The sequence below is a fragment of the Exophiala oligosperma genome (genome assembly GCF_000835515.1).
Source record: "Exophiala oligosperma strain CBS 72588 unplaced genomic scaffold supercont1.18, whole genome shotgun sequence".
Lineage (NCBI taxonomy): Eukaryota > Fungi > Ascomycota > Eurotiomycetes > Chaetothyriales > Herpotrichiellaceae > Exophiala > Exophiala oligosperma.
This window is the reverse complement of record NW_015622835.1, coordinates 226,277-242,070: the sequence shown is the minus strand read 5'-3', so window position 1 is coordinate 242,070 and position 15,794 is coordinate 226,277. Positions and strand designations below refer to the sequence as shown.

The following is a 15,794-nucleotide window of genomic DNA, read 5'->3' as shown; positions in this document are numbered from 1 at the left end:
CGGTGTCACCAGCTAGACCCAAGGAGCCAGGTGACTATTTTCTCACGCTTAGCAGCGGTTGAGTGATCCGTGGTGGGCCTGGCAGCGTTACGGTAGCTTCACGACGGGAACGAAATTGCAGAAAGGCCTAGCTACTCTATGAGGTCGTATGACGATGGTATGACGAGAATCGTATGGTATAGATGTGGACAATATTTGAATCTCATCTAACATGATCCGTTGCAAATCAGCAATACGTTTCACCAATATAACCGGCCGGCGGTTCCATTACTGTACAGTACCAATTCAATCTGTGACAAATATCTTCAGAACGGGTCCGATAGAACATTCAAAAGAGAACCATTCGTTGATACATACCTGAGATCCGTTGCGATGTGCATATGGTCACAATGTTGATTCCCAACAACAATCAATCTCCCAGCTCAGCGAAGTACAAAAGTTGGTTTGGTCATTCGACTGACCCATGGACCTTGTTGCCTATCTTCAGCTACGTTGGGGTTCTTTTGTGTCCAGGGCGACAGTCCATAATCACCACGAAAGAGCTTCTTTCGCTGGCCCTGTTCTGCCGCAGGGAGCTCGGCCGTGAGAGGAGTTTCAGTGGAGCTATCGGGAAAATGATTGTCGTATACGTAACAGTGTACTTCCAGGACCATCACCGGTGGACACGTTTTCGAGAGAGACCACGTCCGTTTCTGGGTGCTGCAACCAGGTCGTGAACAGATACCGGCGGTCGGTTGTTCTCCCGGAGCGATGGGATGATCTCTCTGGTAAGCCGGAGACCGAAGCTTGCGGCAAAGCGCACATCTGTGCCTGGATGTAGATAGCTCGGAGTGTTTATTTAGATTGGTGTAAGATCTCGGATCTTCAAGCTCGATAGGCTGTCGGCTCATATGATGAGATTGGTGACTCAAAGGCATCCTGCTGAGTACTTGTCTGTCCTAGTCTTCGAGATGTCCACAGTGACGATGATTACCGCTCTATACTGGGTTCACCTGCACAGTCGTTAAATGAGCGTTGATTCAGCTTGCATATTAAGGAAAACAGCTACCAGCGGAATGCCAGTCAACCTAGTAGCACTGTGAGGAGCCCAAAACGTACACCGAATTCGTGGGGGTTCAATACTGGATATCGAAGGACTGCATTTGGAGCCCGATTAAGTCTCTTCCTCTTGTATGCTTCCTTTTACTCTCGGTCAAGGGTCTGGAATGAGCTCTTCTCACAGGACAATGGTTATAGTACCCATGATATATCAAAAGGATCTTCTTGCGGACATCAAAATCCCAGTCCTAAGAAGAACAGTAGCCTTTTAGCTTTCAAAATGGCACGCTGTTATCATAGCGAATGGCTTAACCTCCGCATCGAACGAAATGAAATCATTTTGTCCATTTCGGACCGGCTTCAAACGCTTATCAACGACACTCCCGGTCCTGATCTTCAGCAGCCCAGCCTGTTGGTCTTCGTCGGCCATACCGCTAAATCGTTGGCCCTTCGATCGCTCAGTGTAGACCAGAACAGGCAGAGGTCGGCAGGCAGACGGAAACGAGGCGGCGGAGTGCATCTCCAACCCGCAAATTGCAACGTGTTCCGCGACTTTCCCGTGCTTTTAGCTGATGGTGACCTTCCGTACCGGGACAACATGAAAAGGTCCTCGGCCCAATGCCACGAGACAAGACAGCTAATACTTCCTCGCGTCCGGGGAGGCGTCCAGGATCGAACTTTAGAAGATGCTGCCGACCATCTCTACTCCCGTCTCTTGGGTGCTTTTGCTGACGTCTTTTGCTTCTTTTCCACCGACATCGGCGGATTTGGCCCCGTGGTACGACGACTCGCATCGTGGCTCGAGAATGGCAAGCCCACGACATTGCCAAATACCACATATCCGCGAATGGTCGTGGTCATGGAAACAGCTGACCCTGGGATGCAGAGCGACAAAGAGGCGGAGGAGGTTCTCCTGGGCGAGCTAAGGCAAGAGACAACCAAGAACTCCTATGAGTTGGTGTCAGCTCTCGAAGTGGTGACCGTTCCCCACGGAGGACAGGACTGTCGTCGACTGGAAGAATACTTAGTCCGGGCGCTAGATCAAGTTCGAAGGCAGAAGATCGCAGCAAGAACCCTTTTCTCTGGGAGGCATTTGAGCGCATTCTTCAAATATGCGACCGACCACTTTGGCAGAACCACTATGGAGCCATTCGATTTTGTGCAAGCGTCCCGTTTGCAAAATCCTGTCACACCGGACTTGGGCTCACATCTGTCCAACTTTCTGAAGCAAATCAAATCTCCTGAAGAGCTAACGGACTTCGCGGTGCCAATGATTGCATCGAGCCTTCTACTGGATCACTATCCTCCTGGTATGCACGGTAAGTCGGAGCTCCTTTTCCGGAATGGCGGAACCCATCTGATGGCCTCTTAGCTTTCAACCCTGAACATGTGTTTCAGACCCTGTATAAAGACGCCTGTTATCAAGTGGGCAGGAGCGGTGCGCTTATGTATGACAGCTCGGCAAAACTACTGCTTCCGTCTGGCTTCGTCCAAGCCGTCTCTGATCAGCTGCGAAAGTGTTTCGAGGACTTTGTACGGGGAGCCGGCACAACGTCCAAGACGATACATTCCAACAATCTCAAAAGTTTTAAACTTCGCTGGAAGCGGATGCGAAGCGACGACTTATGTTTCGTGTGCTTGCGTCGCACGCCAGAAAACAACTTGCCCTGCGGCCATGCAATCTGCGAAAATTGCGTGCGAGTGTTCGGACGAGAGGATGAGAATGAGCGGTGGGTGTTCGGCATTCAACGATGTTTCCTCTGCGACATGGTTTTTCGAGATGTAACGGTAAAATTAAAGCCTGATACTGCCGGGGTCAATGTATTGACCATCGATGGGGGTGGTATCAAAGGGGTTGTGCCACTGCTATTTTTGCAAGTCCTGCAGGATAGATTGGGTCTACCAATTCCAATTCAAGATAATTTCGACATGGCATTCGGCACCAGCTCCGGTAGGTGGACACTAGTCATCACACGACAATAGCTGACGCTGATGAGGCGGTCTCATCGTCCTCGCACTGTTCATCAGTGGATGGACGGTGGATGATTGTGCGAATCTTTTCGAGTCTTTTGCGACAAGGGCATTCAGACCCCGATGGATTACTCACGTACCCATTTTATCTCGCATTCCGGTCCTGTCGCATATCTTCCATTTTCTTGTGTCGTATTTGGCCGACGGTTTGTACCCAGCTCATAATCTAGAAGGTGCACTGAAAGACGTTTTCGGCAGTGATGTGGGCATCTTGGACTATTCACATGCAACCGCTATCGGCGCGAAAGTGGGAATACCGGTGACCACGGTACAGGAAACAGAACCCTGCCTCTTCACTAATTATAACGGAATGGGACCGCGGCCGCAGGACTCTGGTACTTTATTTCCCGAGCTGCCAGTATGTGAGCGATTTTTGATGGATGAACAGGTTACCGAATTATTCGGTCGCAGGATGGGAAGAAAAGGATTCGTCTGTGGGAGATGTAAGTGACCATCTTCTATTTTCTTCTGTCGCAGGTCTTTAGAACACGGAAAGATGACTTTGATTGCGTGCAAGAGCAATGTGCGGATCTGCAGCACCGTGGTATGTTGTGTCCAACCCTCTCCAAATTCTGAACAACTCACAGTGTCACAAGGTATTTTCCAGCGAAGCGCATTCAGGAAGTGGGAAGCTTTCAAGACGGAGCTCTGTGGAGGAATAACCCCGTCGACCTCCCTCTATGGGAAATACCCGTGGTGTGGCCACCGATTCGAAAACCAAATGTTGTCATCTCCCTTGGCACCGGGTCCTCAGGACCACACCTACCAACGTCGCACTCTAGCAGACTGCGTGCAATCTGGAGGGAGGGCTTCCTGTCGCGATCCTATAGAGCCTTTTTGGAGTTACTCAACGGCCAAAAAATCGCCCAAGCGTTCAAGAATGGACGTCGTACTGAATTAGATGGGCGATACTTTCGATTCAACGTTAAACTGGACAAGGAGGTCGACTTAGATGATACAGTCAAAATGCGCGAGCTGGCAAAAAATGCCAGGGAGCAGTTCTGTCGGTCGGTGGATGTCGACGTTGTCGCGCGTTGTCTCGTTGCGACGCGTTTCTACTTTGAACTCGAGTCGAAGCCGAGGAGAATGAAGGGCAAGTATTCTGGATCGGGATATATTTTCTGTCGGTTGTCTCGGAACAGTCCCGGGTTTGGTGAGCTGCTAGGACAGTTGTCCAAACGGGCGGCGAAATTTATAGTGGATGGTCATTGGACCTCTGAATCGATCGACGATCGTTCATTCTTCGACCGCGCGGGACACTTTCGCAGAAGAGTCGAATTTGAAACAAAGGACACATTGTCCGTTCTCCTTCAAGAAGGGTCATCGCATCCTCAGCATATCAGTGGATCTCCATACGCAGTCCGTGATCTTATGGACATGCAAGGTCTCAACTGTGATTTTGGCACTCCTGATCATAGGAAGCGAAAAGAGCGTGAGGAGAACGAAGGCGAGGGACAGGCCAGGAAACGTCGTCGAGTACGGTAATATGCCATGAAGGCTCCTAGAGCATCCTCGTTTGGGACAGACTGGAGCTTTTCGTGAGCTGGCGCAGTCCTCGAGTCAAATATACAGACTCGTGCAAGCTTGCGGCGCCTGCTGCGTAACACGTATAAGGAATGGAGACTGCTGTCCTTAGTCAACCTGAGTATCAATTAGGGTCAGAAATCTGGAAAGTGAGAAGTAACTGCACCTTCTCGGACTATTATGTTGTTCGCGTAATGATGGGGAAAGTATGATACTATTGTCGCGTTCTCGACAAGACTGCTACTTCGGGACATGAATAGAGTCTTCCTGCTGATATCTCCAATGCCAGTGTGTCCCGAACAGCTTATACAGAACCCGAGCTTGCTGCTTCTCCTTGAGAGAGCCGATCTTTTCTATCTTTTCAAGAAATCGTATAGCTAGACTATGAGCCCGATTGTGATGCCAAATGGTCCCCATTATTTCGCCGAAGTAATCATGTATTTCCCGTTTTCGACTGCCAGTCGCTTTACGCTCTGACCGGCTGGGGGCTAAAATAATGTTCTTTGAATCAACATGGTCTATATCCCTCTGCAAACCTGCGAGATCAGATTGCAAGACGATGGCGATATTGACCAAAGTTTTCAAATGGTCCAACAAGAAGTCAGAGGTCTTCAATGGAATGTGTGCTGTGTCCAATCCCAAAATCGCAAAGCATGGTTCGAGGCCGATGGTTTTGCAACGTATAACCAGGTAATCCTTTAAAATGTAAGAGCCGGGGGAACTGAAAAGATGTTCCTCTATGTATGCCATGATTACCTCACGGATGCGTCGAAATACAACTCTGACAATCTCCAGTGGGAGCAGCGAGATCATAAAATCTCTCAGCATGGCGCTTTGGCTCCATACACCTCCGGCGTGGGAGGACATTTGGCCATCCTCCAGAATTGGGCCGTTCTCATGGAATATCTTCAAAATCTCGAGGAGCCCGTAGAGGGTGCTATTTTTGGTTGCTGTTCTCAATCTAGAGGTAAATGCTAAACTGTACGAGAGCCAGCATGCCATCGCAACTATCGAGTTCCAGCTTGAGACGCTAGGGAAGAGCTTCTGGACGATATGAGGCGTTTTGGATATGCGAATTCTCTCTTCTTCTGGAAAAGCGCGAAGAAACTCATCGTGTGCCGCGATAAAGACTTTGGGATAAGGATTATCTTGTGTCGTGAATATAGGCACAGTAACCAAGGAAGCATAACATGAGAATTGATTCGGCTTGTAGTTGCTAGTAGCTTCCATTTTCGCGCTGTACAGAATGTATCCTGCAGTACCTATGGTAGCATTTGAATGACGTGTACGCTAGATATATATCTACACAATGTAAAAGCGGCGTGTTACTAAAAGCGAGGTCTCGTGGCCTATTTGCACACTGACGCTATGGTGGAAATGGCTCCTCCATGAGATACGAAAGAAATCCGCTACCGAACTAAGCGACAATGTGCCACACTAGTTGTTTAAAAAGAAGGAAGAATTGGAAGATGCGTTTAGGGTACGGAGGGTGTCAACTCTAGGGACCAACAGAACCACCCGGTTAGAATCAGATTACTCCAGTCTTCACACGAGCTTCAAGATGCAGTACAGTACTGAACAGCTTCTCCCGAATCTGCCTTCTCCACCTGAAACACATTGCGACTTACTCTCGCAAAATGTCGAAAAATATAGGCAGGCTATGCTATCCCTTTCTGACATTGGTCTTGTCGCTACGGAGGGTGCGACTAGGACTGTGTTCTGTCTGTTGTACTCGTACTAGAGAAGTCGTTTTCACAATACTGTACACTATAAATTCTGTCCAAGTCTAGAGTTGTTGAGATCATTTTCCACCATCGTTATCTTGAACCCGTGTCTACAAATGCCTGGTTCACGAGTCAGAGATAGGATGGACAATCTGCATTCTCTACAAAGTATCAATCCTTATCACTAGTGAGGTTATTCACACTGATTAGAGTATAGTGAACTTTGTGGCCGAGAAAAAGGTCAACACGACCATACTGGGGCAGAATGTTTTGGACGAGCAAGCCCAACATCTGAGATCAATGCGGTTGGCGGAAGCCCGATTGAAGTTGATGGTTCGAAATGGCGGACCTCGAAAAGCACTCCAAGAAATTCGCGAGATGATTGCTCTTTTGGAGGGAGATTGCTGCTTTGCCAAAATTTGACTACAAGATCATTACAGATCAGTTCGTCCACTACCTAATTGAAGCTATCGACGTACTTAAGGAGACAGTCGACAGCCTCAGCCACGTGCGACCGCTGCAATTCTTCAATGATAACTCGCAAGCAGTTAACGAGATGACGCACAGAGTGACGTAAAAGTGGACCGCTAGCTATTAACGCAATCATACCCGCTGTTAAAACGGTCAACAGAGAGGCAATCTTTGGCTTGACCGATGGCCGAGGCGACAGCGGCTCGTGGTTGTAGCTAAGATCATCAGCTTGGTAGTATTCCATTTTCTGACCCTTTCTTTGATGTCATCATAAATCTTTCTCAGATTCTAGCAACGAATGCGAGACGGGTTCGAAGACACCTGTATAAGTATGCAGGAACCCTCAAGAACCGCTAGCCATATATAACAATTAGCGCAGGCTAAAAATAGCCGCCGCTCGAATGATTAGGCACCTACGGGGACTGGTTCATAACGCGATGAAACAGTGAAACAATGGAATAGTAAGCTTCTAGGATACTACAAAAATTCCACAGACCAAGGCAATCGTGGGATGCTAATGGAGTTTGCTGAGAAGAAGCAATAGATATAGTTTGCTTCTGCGCCCTCTCTATTGCTCGACGAATTCTCTGAGTGAGGTGAATACAAAAGAGAAACTTGTTTATTGGATAGCTTCGAACCACATACCGTAGCGAATTGGGTATTTACAAGGAAGATGTGAAACTCTAAGTAATCAAAGAACAGTTCTAGATAGTACAGCTAGGAGGTGCATTTCAGGTTACTGACATGAAGGGGAAGCTAAGATCGCGCAGAGATATATCCACATTCGTGCGTCCGGATCCGCCTCATGGTAAGTATTTAATACATCACTATGGAAGCATAACTCTGCGTTTTGAATTCCATCGTGATCAGTCCGCCAACAATTACTTTCAAAGTCTTATTCATGACAGTACCTCTCCCCCCATCGAAATTTAAGATGTCAGTATTGAGCTTTGTGAAGTCTGTTCGAAACACGCCTCGTGAAGTATGTAGACGTTCACGCAGACCAGTCTGTCTCAACATCAGGGCTTCCAAGGCATTTTTAATCAGCGCCTGCACACTGGCAATCTTTACAGACTGCTTTCTTTATGGGATAGTAAGATCTCATGCGCAGGCGAATTGGACTAAACCTTACTTACATTACACTGTTTTAGGTTGTGCCGATTTTTCCCTTCATCCTGACACAACGTGCTGGTATTGCCCCTCATGATGGTAAGATCCCAGAAGAAGAAGCTTCAAGGGAAAGCTAATCTAACTTATATGAATAGTAGGAATCTGGACTTCAATCCTCTTAGCTTGTTATTCCGGTGCCTGGCTTCTTGTATCACCATTAGCAGGATGGGTGACGAACTATTTTAGTTCACGCCGTACGACATTCATCTTGGGACTCCTCGCACTAGGATCCGCAACCATCCTTCTTTCTGTCGGTTCGTCTATTGAGGTACTGGTAATTGGTCGAATTTTGCAGGGGATATCAAGTGCTTTTACGTGGACTGCAGGAATTACCTTAGCCATCGAGAGCGTCAAAGAAGATGAGGTGGGAAAGACCACTGGGATCTGCAGTTTGGGGATGACGCTCGCACTTTTTCTCGCTCCTATCATTGGGGGTCTGTTGTTCGATCAAGGCGGATATTTATCGGTGTTTGGCCTTGCGTTCGGCCTCCTTGCGCTCGACGTGATTTGGCGGGTTGCCGTGATCGAACCTGGGACGGCAGTGCTCTGGTTTCAACTTCAAAATCACAAATACTGGACCACCAGTTTCGGGGACAATGGCGCTCCCCAGATCATTCCGTCCCCTCTTCGAATTGACTCTGATATTGAGATGCTCTCGTCCGAAAATGATGCACATATGGTCTACTCCAAAGTCAAAAGTCTCGTTCAAGAAAAGAGAAGGTCGACTTCATTGGGCCCTAGTTCAACACTACAACTATTACGAAGTCGACGTCTTCAAGTTGCCCTAGGGGCGACCTTTGTGGCCACCACGCTGATCGCCTGCTTAGATGCAGTGTTGCCCATATTTGTTCAAGAGACATTTTCTTGGGATGCTCAAGGGGCCGGACTGATTTTCATTCCGGTAGTCTTGCCAACCTTCTTGTCGCCGTACGCAGGAGTATTGACTGACAAATACGGCCCACTTGTAAATCGTCGACAAAATGTCCCCGGGCATCGTCATAGTATCGATAAGACAAGCCATTGTTGACACAGATATCAATCTCATCGGTGACGCCGATTGGCCTGGCTCGACGATGAGTGACTCCATGCGGTTTGACTTCAGAAAGGAGAACAAGACGCTGTCCAGAGAAGGCCGCAGTAAAATAGGACGAGAGTCCTTGGTAGCTCTGCAGAGGGTGATTCGCGCGGGGCCTGTGGGTGACCTGGGATTCGGCGTTGAAGACTTCCGTGAGCAGAAAGAATGCTGTGTCGCGCCATTGAGCAAAGAAAGGGGGGAGCTTGAGCTCAAAGACGGTGGATTTGGCTTCCAGTGAGTTGTTCGGTAACGGCCATTCGTGGACGTGGATAGCAATGCTGGCGGCTCGAGACCTGTAGTCGCACTTCCTACAGGCACGACTGTGTTGTCGCTCCCGAACATCATATTCATGATCCACGATGACGTCAATAAATTGACAGCTGGCTTGATCGTGAAGTTTCATCAGGGCGTTGTATTCATCCTTCTTTCGACGTAGCTCGTTGACCTTTTCAAGCTTGGTCTGAGCGGCATGCCGTTCAATGTCTTGACGTAAACGTTGATGCTCGGCGGATACATCGAAATACCTCACCCCGAAACAGGTTGCACGACCATAATGGCGAAAGACAGAGGGACAAGCGTGAACTGCGCGCGTTCGACGGTCTCGTAGGTAATCCTCGGCGCGGAGCAGTCGTTCCATCTGGGATTTTGAGGGTAGTACCAGAGACTGAAGCATGTCGTGGGGGATTCCAGGATCATAGTCCTTGAGAAGTCCACAGAGATGCAACGCAGACCTATCGCAGACAATCCAAAGTTCGATAACGGTCAAAAGCAGCACGGAAAGGCTCTCGGGATCACCAGCATAAAGGGGAGAAGCTGTTTGATAGTAAGTCACGATCAATGCACTGATTTTGGCGCAAGTGCTGTCGTCACCCTCATGGCTCTTCCCCCATCGAGATAATCCAGACGCCACCCACGCCTCAAAAGCTTTGAGCTCATACCATGCATACTCTCCTGAGGGGCGGGGACAAGCTGGGAGCACCTCCGGTGGGAATTTGATCAAGAGAGACGTAGGACGAAAGCAGGCCGCGGCGGTACCGGGAGCTCCACTGGACGGGGAGTCGACTAGTTCTGCTAGACTGTCAAGTCCGGCAACGGCGTCGTGGTCGAAGTCTAGGCTCTCGAGAGTCGACAGATCATGGAACGGAGAAGCTTGATTTTGTATCTCCTTCCACCTCGTACGAATCAGTCCGGCGGCCCGGTGCATCACACCGTGAACCACGGGGAGTCCAGCCCTGGGGACGGATGGATCCAGCTTGAGGAGGCGTCGACCAAGTTTAGCGTTCATGGCGTAGAGCAGATCGGAGGGAATGTTGTGCCCGAGCGAGAGTTGCAGTACTTCGCCCATGAGAAACACCATGAAGGTCTTGTAATACTCTGCCGGGAGTTCATGCATGTCTTGCCATCGAGAGAACACCAGCTGCATGGAGACACGAAGAAGCATCCAGAGAGGGGATCGTCGCCATGGAAGGAGGGCGTCACTCCACATGACCTCCTCTCGGGTATTTTTGAACAGTGGTGTCACTTTCACAGCTTCGCCTATCGCGCTCAGGAATCCCACAAACAGTTCCGTGACCATCTTGGGATGAGTCGAGTCTCGATTCTCGTCGTGCTTGGAGCCGGCTTTTTTCACTTGCGGTTTGGTTCCCACAGCGGGCTGATGGCTCATTTTGGAAAGCGTCTGGGCCACTGTGGCCTGAAAATCGTGTCGTCCAAACACGTCGATGCTCAGGGCGCGAGCACAACCTGGGAAAGAGCGCCGAAGTCGACCCTTTGTAGTGAGAACCGCTCGGTTGAGAGGAGACAGCTCAAACACCTCTATATGGATGGAGCCCTTCTCCTCGCTGATCATGACGCCGGCATTCTGGGCTCGGATGTGGAGCAGGACGATGCCACCTGGGATCTGTTAACGGCGAGACACTGGCTTGCAGCGGCAGGAGACGAGACTACCTTTGCGAGCCAAATCCCCCAACGCAGAGAAGAGCTTCTTTTCATTGACCGTCCCTACCGTATCGAAAGTGTCACTGATGGCTTTCAGGCTGTTGACCATGTTAATGACCGAGTCAATCGCGCCAGTATCGTGCTCCGCGTGACATGACTTGAATTTCCGGAGGGCTTTGATAGTGATGTCGACCATGAAGGTCTCATATTGCGAGCTAGTGTCGTCCTCCTGAGGTAGTTGAGACGGAAGAAAAATGTGATGGATCATGTACATGATCGCGTCGCCAGACAGCTGGTCTGTCGAGATTTCGTTCATTTCGGCGCGTCTGATTAATTTGAATTGTCGTCAGTCTAGGTAATGAAAGTGAATCGAGATGTCGAACTTCAGACACGATGTACTCCGCGGATAGATTGGAGGGTAAGTCGTGTGTAGACGAACCGGGCAGGACACCACTCAAGTACCAGCGATCACCGGACCACCATCCCTTCATGCTTGTTAATGGTGAAGATAATGGACTTCGGTTTCGACCATCGGTAAATCACTCCCTGATCCGTGTTTTTTGGGCAAACACGACGATCATGTCGCTAGCTCACTGGTTGGCTAGTGCTCCCATTGGCAGTCGCCCAACCTGGAATGTCGATATCGATCCCAAGGGCGCTCTGGCACAGGCAGTTTGTCAAGCAGAGCTCATCTCCACAGTGTGATGAAAGTAGATTGCTGACGAAAGCAATATTGCGCACAGGTATTTTCCCGACCGAGACATGTGAACAATGGGAGACTGACAGAAATTCGAAGGAGAGCGAGAAACATGGACAGAAGACGGCCAGAAGCCCCCAGGTCAGCGGTTCAGCAGGTTCACAACTGCAGATCGGTTTGAAAGTCAACACCTGCAGGTGACTCACTCAACAGCTCAACCGCCGTCTCCTCTTCGATGCAAAACGGCTCGGCTCCAGACGGCCATGGTGCAGATGCATGATCGAGAGAGTCCCGACCTTGGATCCGCTCGTAGAATATGCAAAGACCGAAAGCGAATTCGTGTCGAAGATGCCGACGAGACATTGGTACCAGATCTGCTTCGTTGTTGGGAGTGGCCCATTGGATGTGTTAGACCTGACGCCTCATGTCAGCAACAAATTAAATCAACTCTGGGTCTTCCTCGGACAGCGTGTGTAAAAACAGCTATTTGGGATGCTTTGACGTTCAACGCTCGGCCGCTGAAATAATGGTGAGGAGATGAGCGGAGGAGAGAGCGAAGGTGGGTCGGTCAGAGCTTTAGGCATTCCGTGATATGGCTTGAGATACTCCGCAGTCAGCCTAGAGTCCGATCCCAGGTCCGAGAATCGCCACAAGGGAAAAGCTGCGGCTGGAGCAACGGTCCAAGGGCAACAGGGGACTCTGGGTGACCGCTTTCGTTCTCATGGGGGTTGTTGCAGCCCTATGGCCCTTGCTCACTCTCAGTGCCTTTCCGATCCCTAAGTCGCTCATTTCGGAGTAACAGCTGGACATTGGCTCGCTGCAGTTTTTGCTTCCCAAACCTGAACCGGCATAGAATTCACTGCCTAATTAATAGTTCTTTCCTCCTCTTCGTGGGTGCCAATAATGTGAACACAAATTCTGCCTTCGCTTGTCAAGATGCGGAGACGTAGTCGAGCAAAATACAGATACTAACAGGGGTCAAAAGACCTATCCGGACCCGCCCGCGCCTGACAGGGACGTTGTTGTCGATCACACGGTCGCCTAACGCAAGTAGAGCAGGGTGTTGGCTTTGACCCCGGCTGGGCGGCAGTCGTCCCTGATTCAGTACTAATCGAAGTGCAGAAGTTCGGACGTCTAGATATTGCCGTTAACTGTGCCGGGTACTGGGCACCATTTCGAAAATTCGCCGTCGAAGACGACGAACTTTGGCAGAAGATGGCCAATATCAACTTGCTAGGGACTGCAAAATGTAACCGACTAGCGATCAAGCAATTTCTGAAGCAAGAGGTCGATGATTCTTGGGGCAGCCGTGGCAGGATTATCAACGTCTCGTCTTGTGCAGCTAACATTGCCTTTCCATATGAAGTGGCTTATTCGGCGACCAAAGCGGCCATCAACCACATGACGCGTGCGGGAGCATTAGACCACGCTGAGGACTGGATCAATATCAACTGTATAGCACCGGGCGTCGTGGCGACCGGCATGTCTCGCCAGAACTTCGAGGACCCAGACATTATCAAACATATGAAGAAAGCCACACCGTGGCCGCGCCTCGGAACGGTAGAGGATATCACGGCTATCGCGATGTTCCTATGCAGCAAACAGTCTTCGTGGCTCACTGGCCAGATCTATGCGGTAGATGGCGGTATGACCCTCGGGGTCCCGCCTTGAGTAGCTCCCCAGCTGCCGGTCATCACTGTATTTCTTGCGTCTCTCTTCAGCCAGGGAGGAGATAGTTCTCTGGATAGCGAGAGTAACCTGTAGCCATACTACCTATTCTGATGGGCTGAGTCTAGATTGGCACTCACAAAGGCAAACACTTGAAACAAATTGACCATAGACTTCTCACTCAGCAAAGATTGCGCGCCTACGGCACCCTCGTACGATCAAATATACCTCCTAGTACACCTGCGAACGAGTCACTCGCGGTTGTGAACACATACCTGAATACAGAATATCACGGACAATGACCGCTATACGCGTAGAGTAATCGAAACTGTGGTATACGTAGTGGTGGATTGCCCGAGCCGACGGGAAGCAAGACTATAGTTAAAGACTAAGGTGGGTGATACGTTTAACAGCATCGTAACTATACTCCGAAGATGGCCTCAAAGCGGGCAAGGGTACTCCGTAAGGCGGGCAATCATGGAATCAACCGAGAAGCTCTGAACGCGGTGCTAGAGTTTGCGAAAGCAACCCAGAAATGTAAGTCAGGGGCTCCGGCTGCGAGGCCGAGGGAACATCACAGGCATCAGCGAGGCTCAAGGATTGAGAAGGTCACAGTAAACAAGGTGGGAAAGACAGCTCTAGTAGTGGTAGCCCTATATATCCCATAGAAGAGGTCAAGGGCAAATAACAATTCATCTCACCTCTATAAAGTAGATAAAAAAGATATCAAAGTACTAGTAACATAAAGTGGAGACTTACATGGCCGGAACGTACTTTAATACAAGATTAAAACTATTGGCACTATGACGTGCATATCTCTTAGTGCAATCCTTTATCCATACTTACGGCTTTGTCTTCTTCCGAGATTGGACGCGTTGTACGGAGGCGTGCACAAAATGTAACTTCAGACGCTAATTACTAGCGTCTCTTGGCATACTGAGATGATGCGGAGATCTCGAGATTTTTGAACTACCTCACCAAAATTATATGAAGTATTCTCATAGTAAAGTCGGCAATGCATCAACGGCGTAGCACTCCTGTACCGCCAAGAGCCTTGTAACAGGTTAACAAGGCTGAGGTTTTGTATAGACAATCATGGTGTTGATGGTTTTACCTCCATATCCGCGGGCTTGAAATCATGCTTTTTTGGCTCCTCATCATGCTCCTTTAGCTTCTCATGATGTTCTATTGATTAGCCCTATGCGCTTTTGTCCATTATTTATATGGGCTCTCCCATAGTAATCATGGAAACCTGTTCGCCCTCGACATCATTGTCCGCATCATTCGCAGCTTCCTCCTCGTCAATCACATCATCATAGTCTTCCGCATTGACTACTTGTGAGTCGTCATTAATCCAGCAATGCTTGTAAATCTCTCCAATCCTGCGGCGCCCTTTATATGACCTCTTACTCTGTCGTCCTTCCTCATATTCATTACCTCCTTCGAGTTCTATTACCTTCTTGATATTGTAAGGAATGCCCTCGATCCATTTTTGAATCTGTGATTGCGGCATCTCTTTCCAAGCCTGTTGCCACCTTTGACTGAGTTCTTTTTTGCTTTGCGCAGGTCCGTGGAAGGTTGTTCTCTTCTTTAGCCATGGCCAGGCCTTCTCGATGGCATTGAGATCGGGGGAATTGCCTGGCCAAAGGAGGCGTTTGACATTGGCTAGAGAATAGACGGTGGCAAGGAATTTTTGCGCATGAGGTGTCGCATTGTCCTCCTGAACTATTGCCTCAGGGCCTAATTGCCTTGCAAATGGGATCATCTTACCCTGAACGATCTCCTAGATAGAGGTGAGCAATAGTAATCTCATTTGTAACTCGCTTACCTTATAATATCGGTACCAGTCAATGCCTCCTTTAGTTGCCTCCCTCACAAGTTTACCTTGTTTTGTTGTAAAGCGCCATTGAGGTCTCCTCCCTGGCCGATTTCGCAGGCCTAGTCGCGAAAGACCTGTTTCCAACTCCCAGGCTGCCCTCATCTCAGGTTCTCTCACCTTGTTTAACTCATCAATCTCCTTTATTGCGGCCTCCTTTTCTTTCGCTGTCTCCTGTTTCCAGATATGACAAGGGCCTTTCTCATAATATGAGAAACAGCCTCAAAACATAAACTCAGAGAAGCCTTTCCATCTGTTTCGGACAGACGATTTCTCAAAAGCCTCATCCGCCGTTCGCCAGATGCGTTGAGAACCTCGACGGCAAAGAACGACGCTTGTTTCATCGCTCCAAATCACCTTTTTCCAGTCATCAATTGTCCAATCCTGATGAATGAGGCAGAACTCAAGTCGTCGTCTTCGTTGGACCTTGTTAAGACCAGGTTTCCGAGTGGGTTTCACGTTTGAAAGACCATGTTTATGGAGAATGAGACTAATTGATGATGTGCTAACACCATGCTCATAGGCGAGAACCTCAATTGATTTTTCACGGCTGGCTCTATCGCGACGAACGTTATCGAGAAC

At 49.2% G+C, this 15,794-nt stretch overlaps 4 protein-coding genes across 5 annotated transcripts; 2 read left to right on the top strand and 2 right to left on the bottom strand.

Moving 5' to 3' along the window:
* Positions 1 to 1,318: 1,318 nt before the first annotated feature.
* Positions 1,319 to 4,754, top strand: PV06_11051 (the record flags this gene model as incomplete). Of its 2 annotated transcripts, XM_016412658.1 has the most annotated exons (6): positions 1,319 to 2,357; positions 2,411 to 2,989; positions 3,036 to 3,404; positions 3,458 to 3,512; positions 3,587 to 3,613; positions 3,666 to 4,754. In XM_016412658.1, 6 exons carry the CDS (start codon positions 1,319 to 1,321, stop codon positions 4,552 to 4,554), a joined length of 2,958 nt encoding a protein of 985 aa, XP_016256971.1. In that variant the 3' UTR covers positions 4,555 to 4,754. The 2 variants fall into 2 exon arrangements, with proteins under 2 accessions (XP_016256971.1, XP_016256972.1); XM_016412659.1 differs by having other exon boundaries at positions 3,036 to 3,512.
* Positions 4,755 to 4,794: 40 nt separating this feature from the next.
* On the bottom strand, positions 4,795 to 5,823 carry PV06_11050 (uncharacterized protein; the record flags this gene model as incomplete). The annotated part of the gene is made up of 1 exon (XM_016412657.1): positions 4,795 to 5,823. One exon carries the CDS (start codon positions 5,821 to 5,823, stop codon positions 4,834 to 4,836), a length of 990 nt encoding a protein of 329 aa, XP_016256970.1. The 3' UTR covers positions 4,795 to 4,833.
* A 3,028-nt stretch (positions 5,824 to 8,851) lies between these two features.
* Positions 8,852 to 11,287, bottom strand: PV06_11049 (uncharacterized protein; the record flags this gene model as incomplete). The annotated part of the gene is made up of 2 exons (XM_016412656.1): positions 8,852 to 10,926; positions 10,981 to 11,287. 2 exons carry the CDS (start codon positions 11,285 to 11,287, stop codon positions 8,852 to 8,854), a joined length of 2,382 nt encoding a protein of 793 aa, XP_016256969.1.
* A 263-nt stretch (positions 11,288 to 11,550) lies between these two features.
* PV06_11048 (uncharacterized protein) lies at positions 11,551 to 13,339 on the top strand (the record flags this gene model as incomplete). The annotated part of the gene is made up of 2 exons (XM_016412655.1): positions 11,551 to 11,643; positions 12,791 to 13,339. 2 exons carry the CDS (start codon positions 11,551 to 11,553, stop codon positions 13,337 to 13,339), a joined length of 642 nt encoding a protein of 213 aa, XP_016256968.1.
* Between the last annotated feature and the right edge of the window lie 2,455 nt (positions 13,340 to 15,794).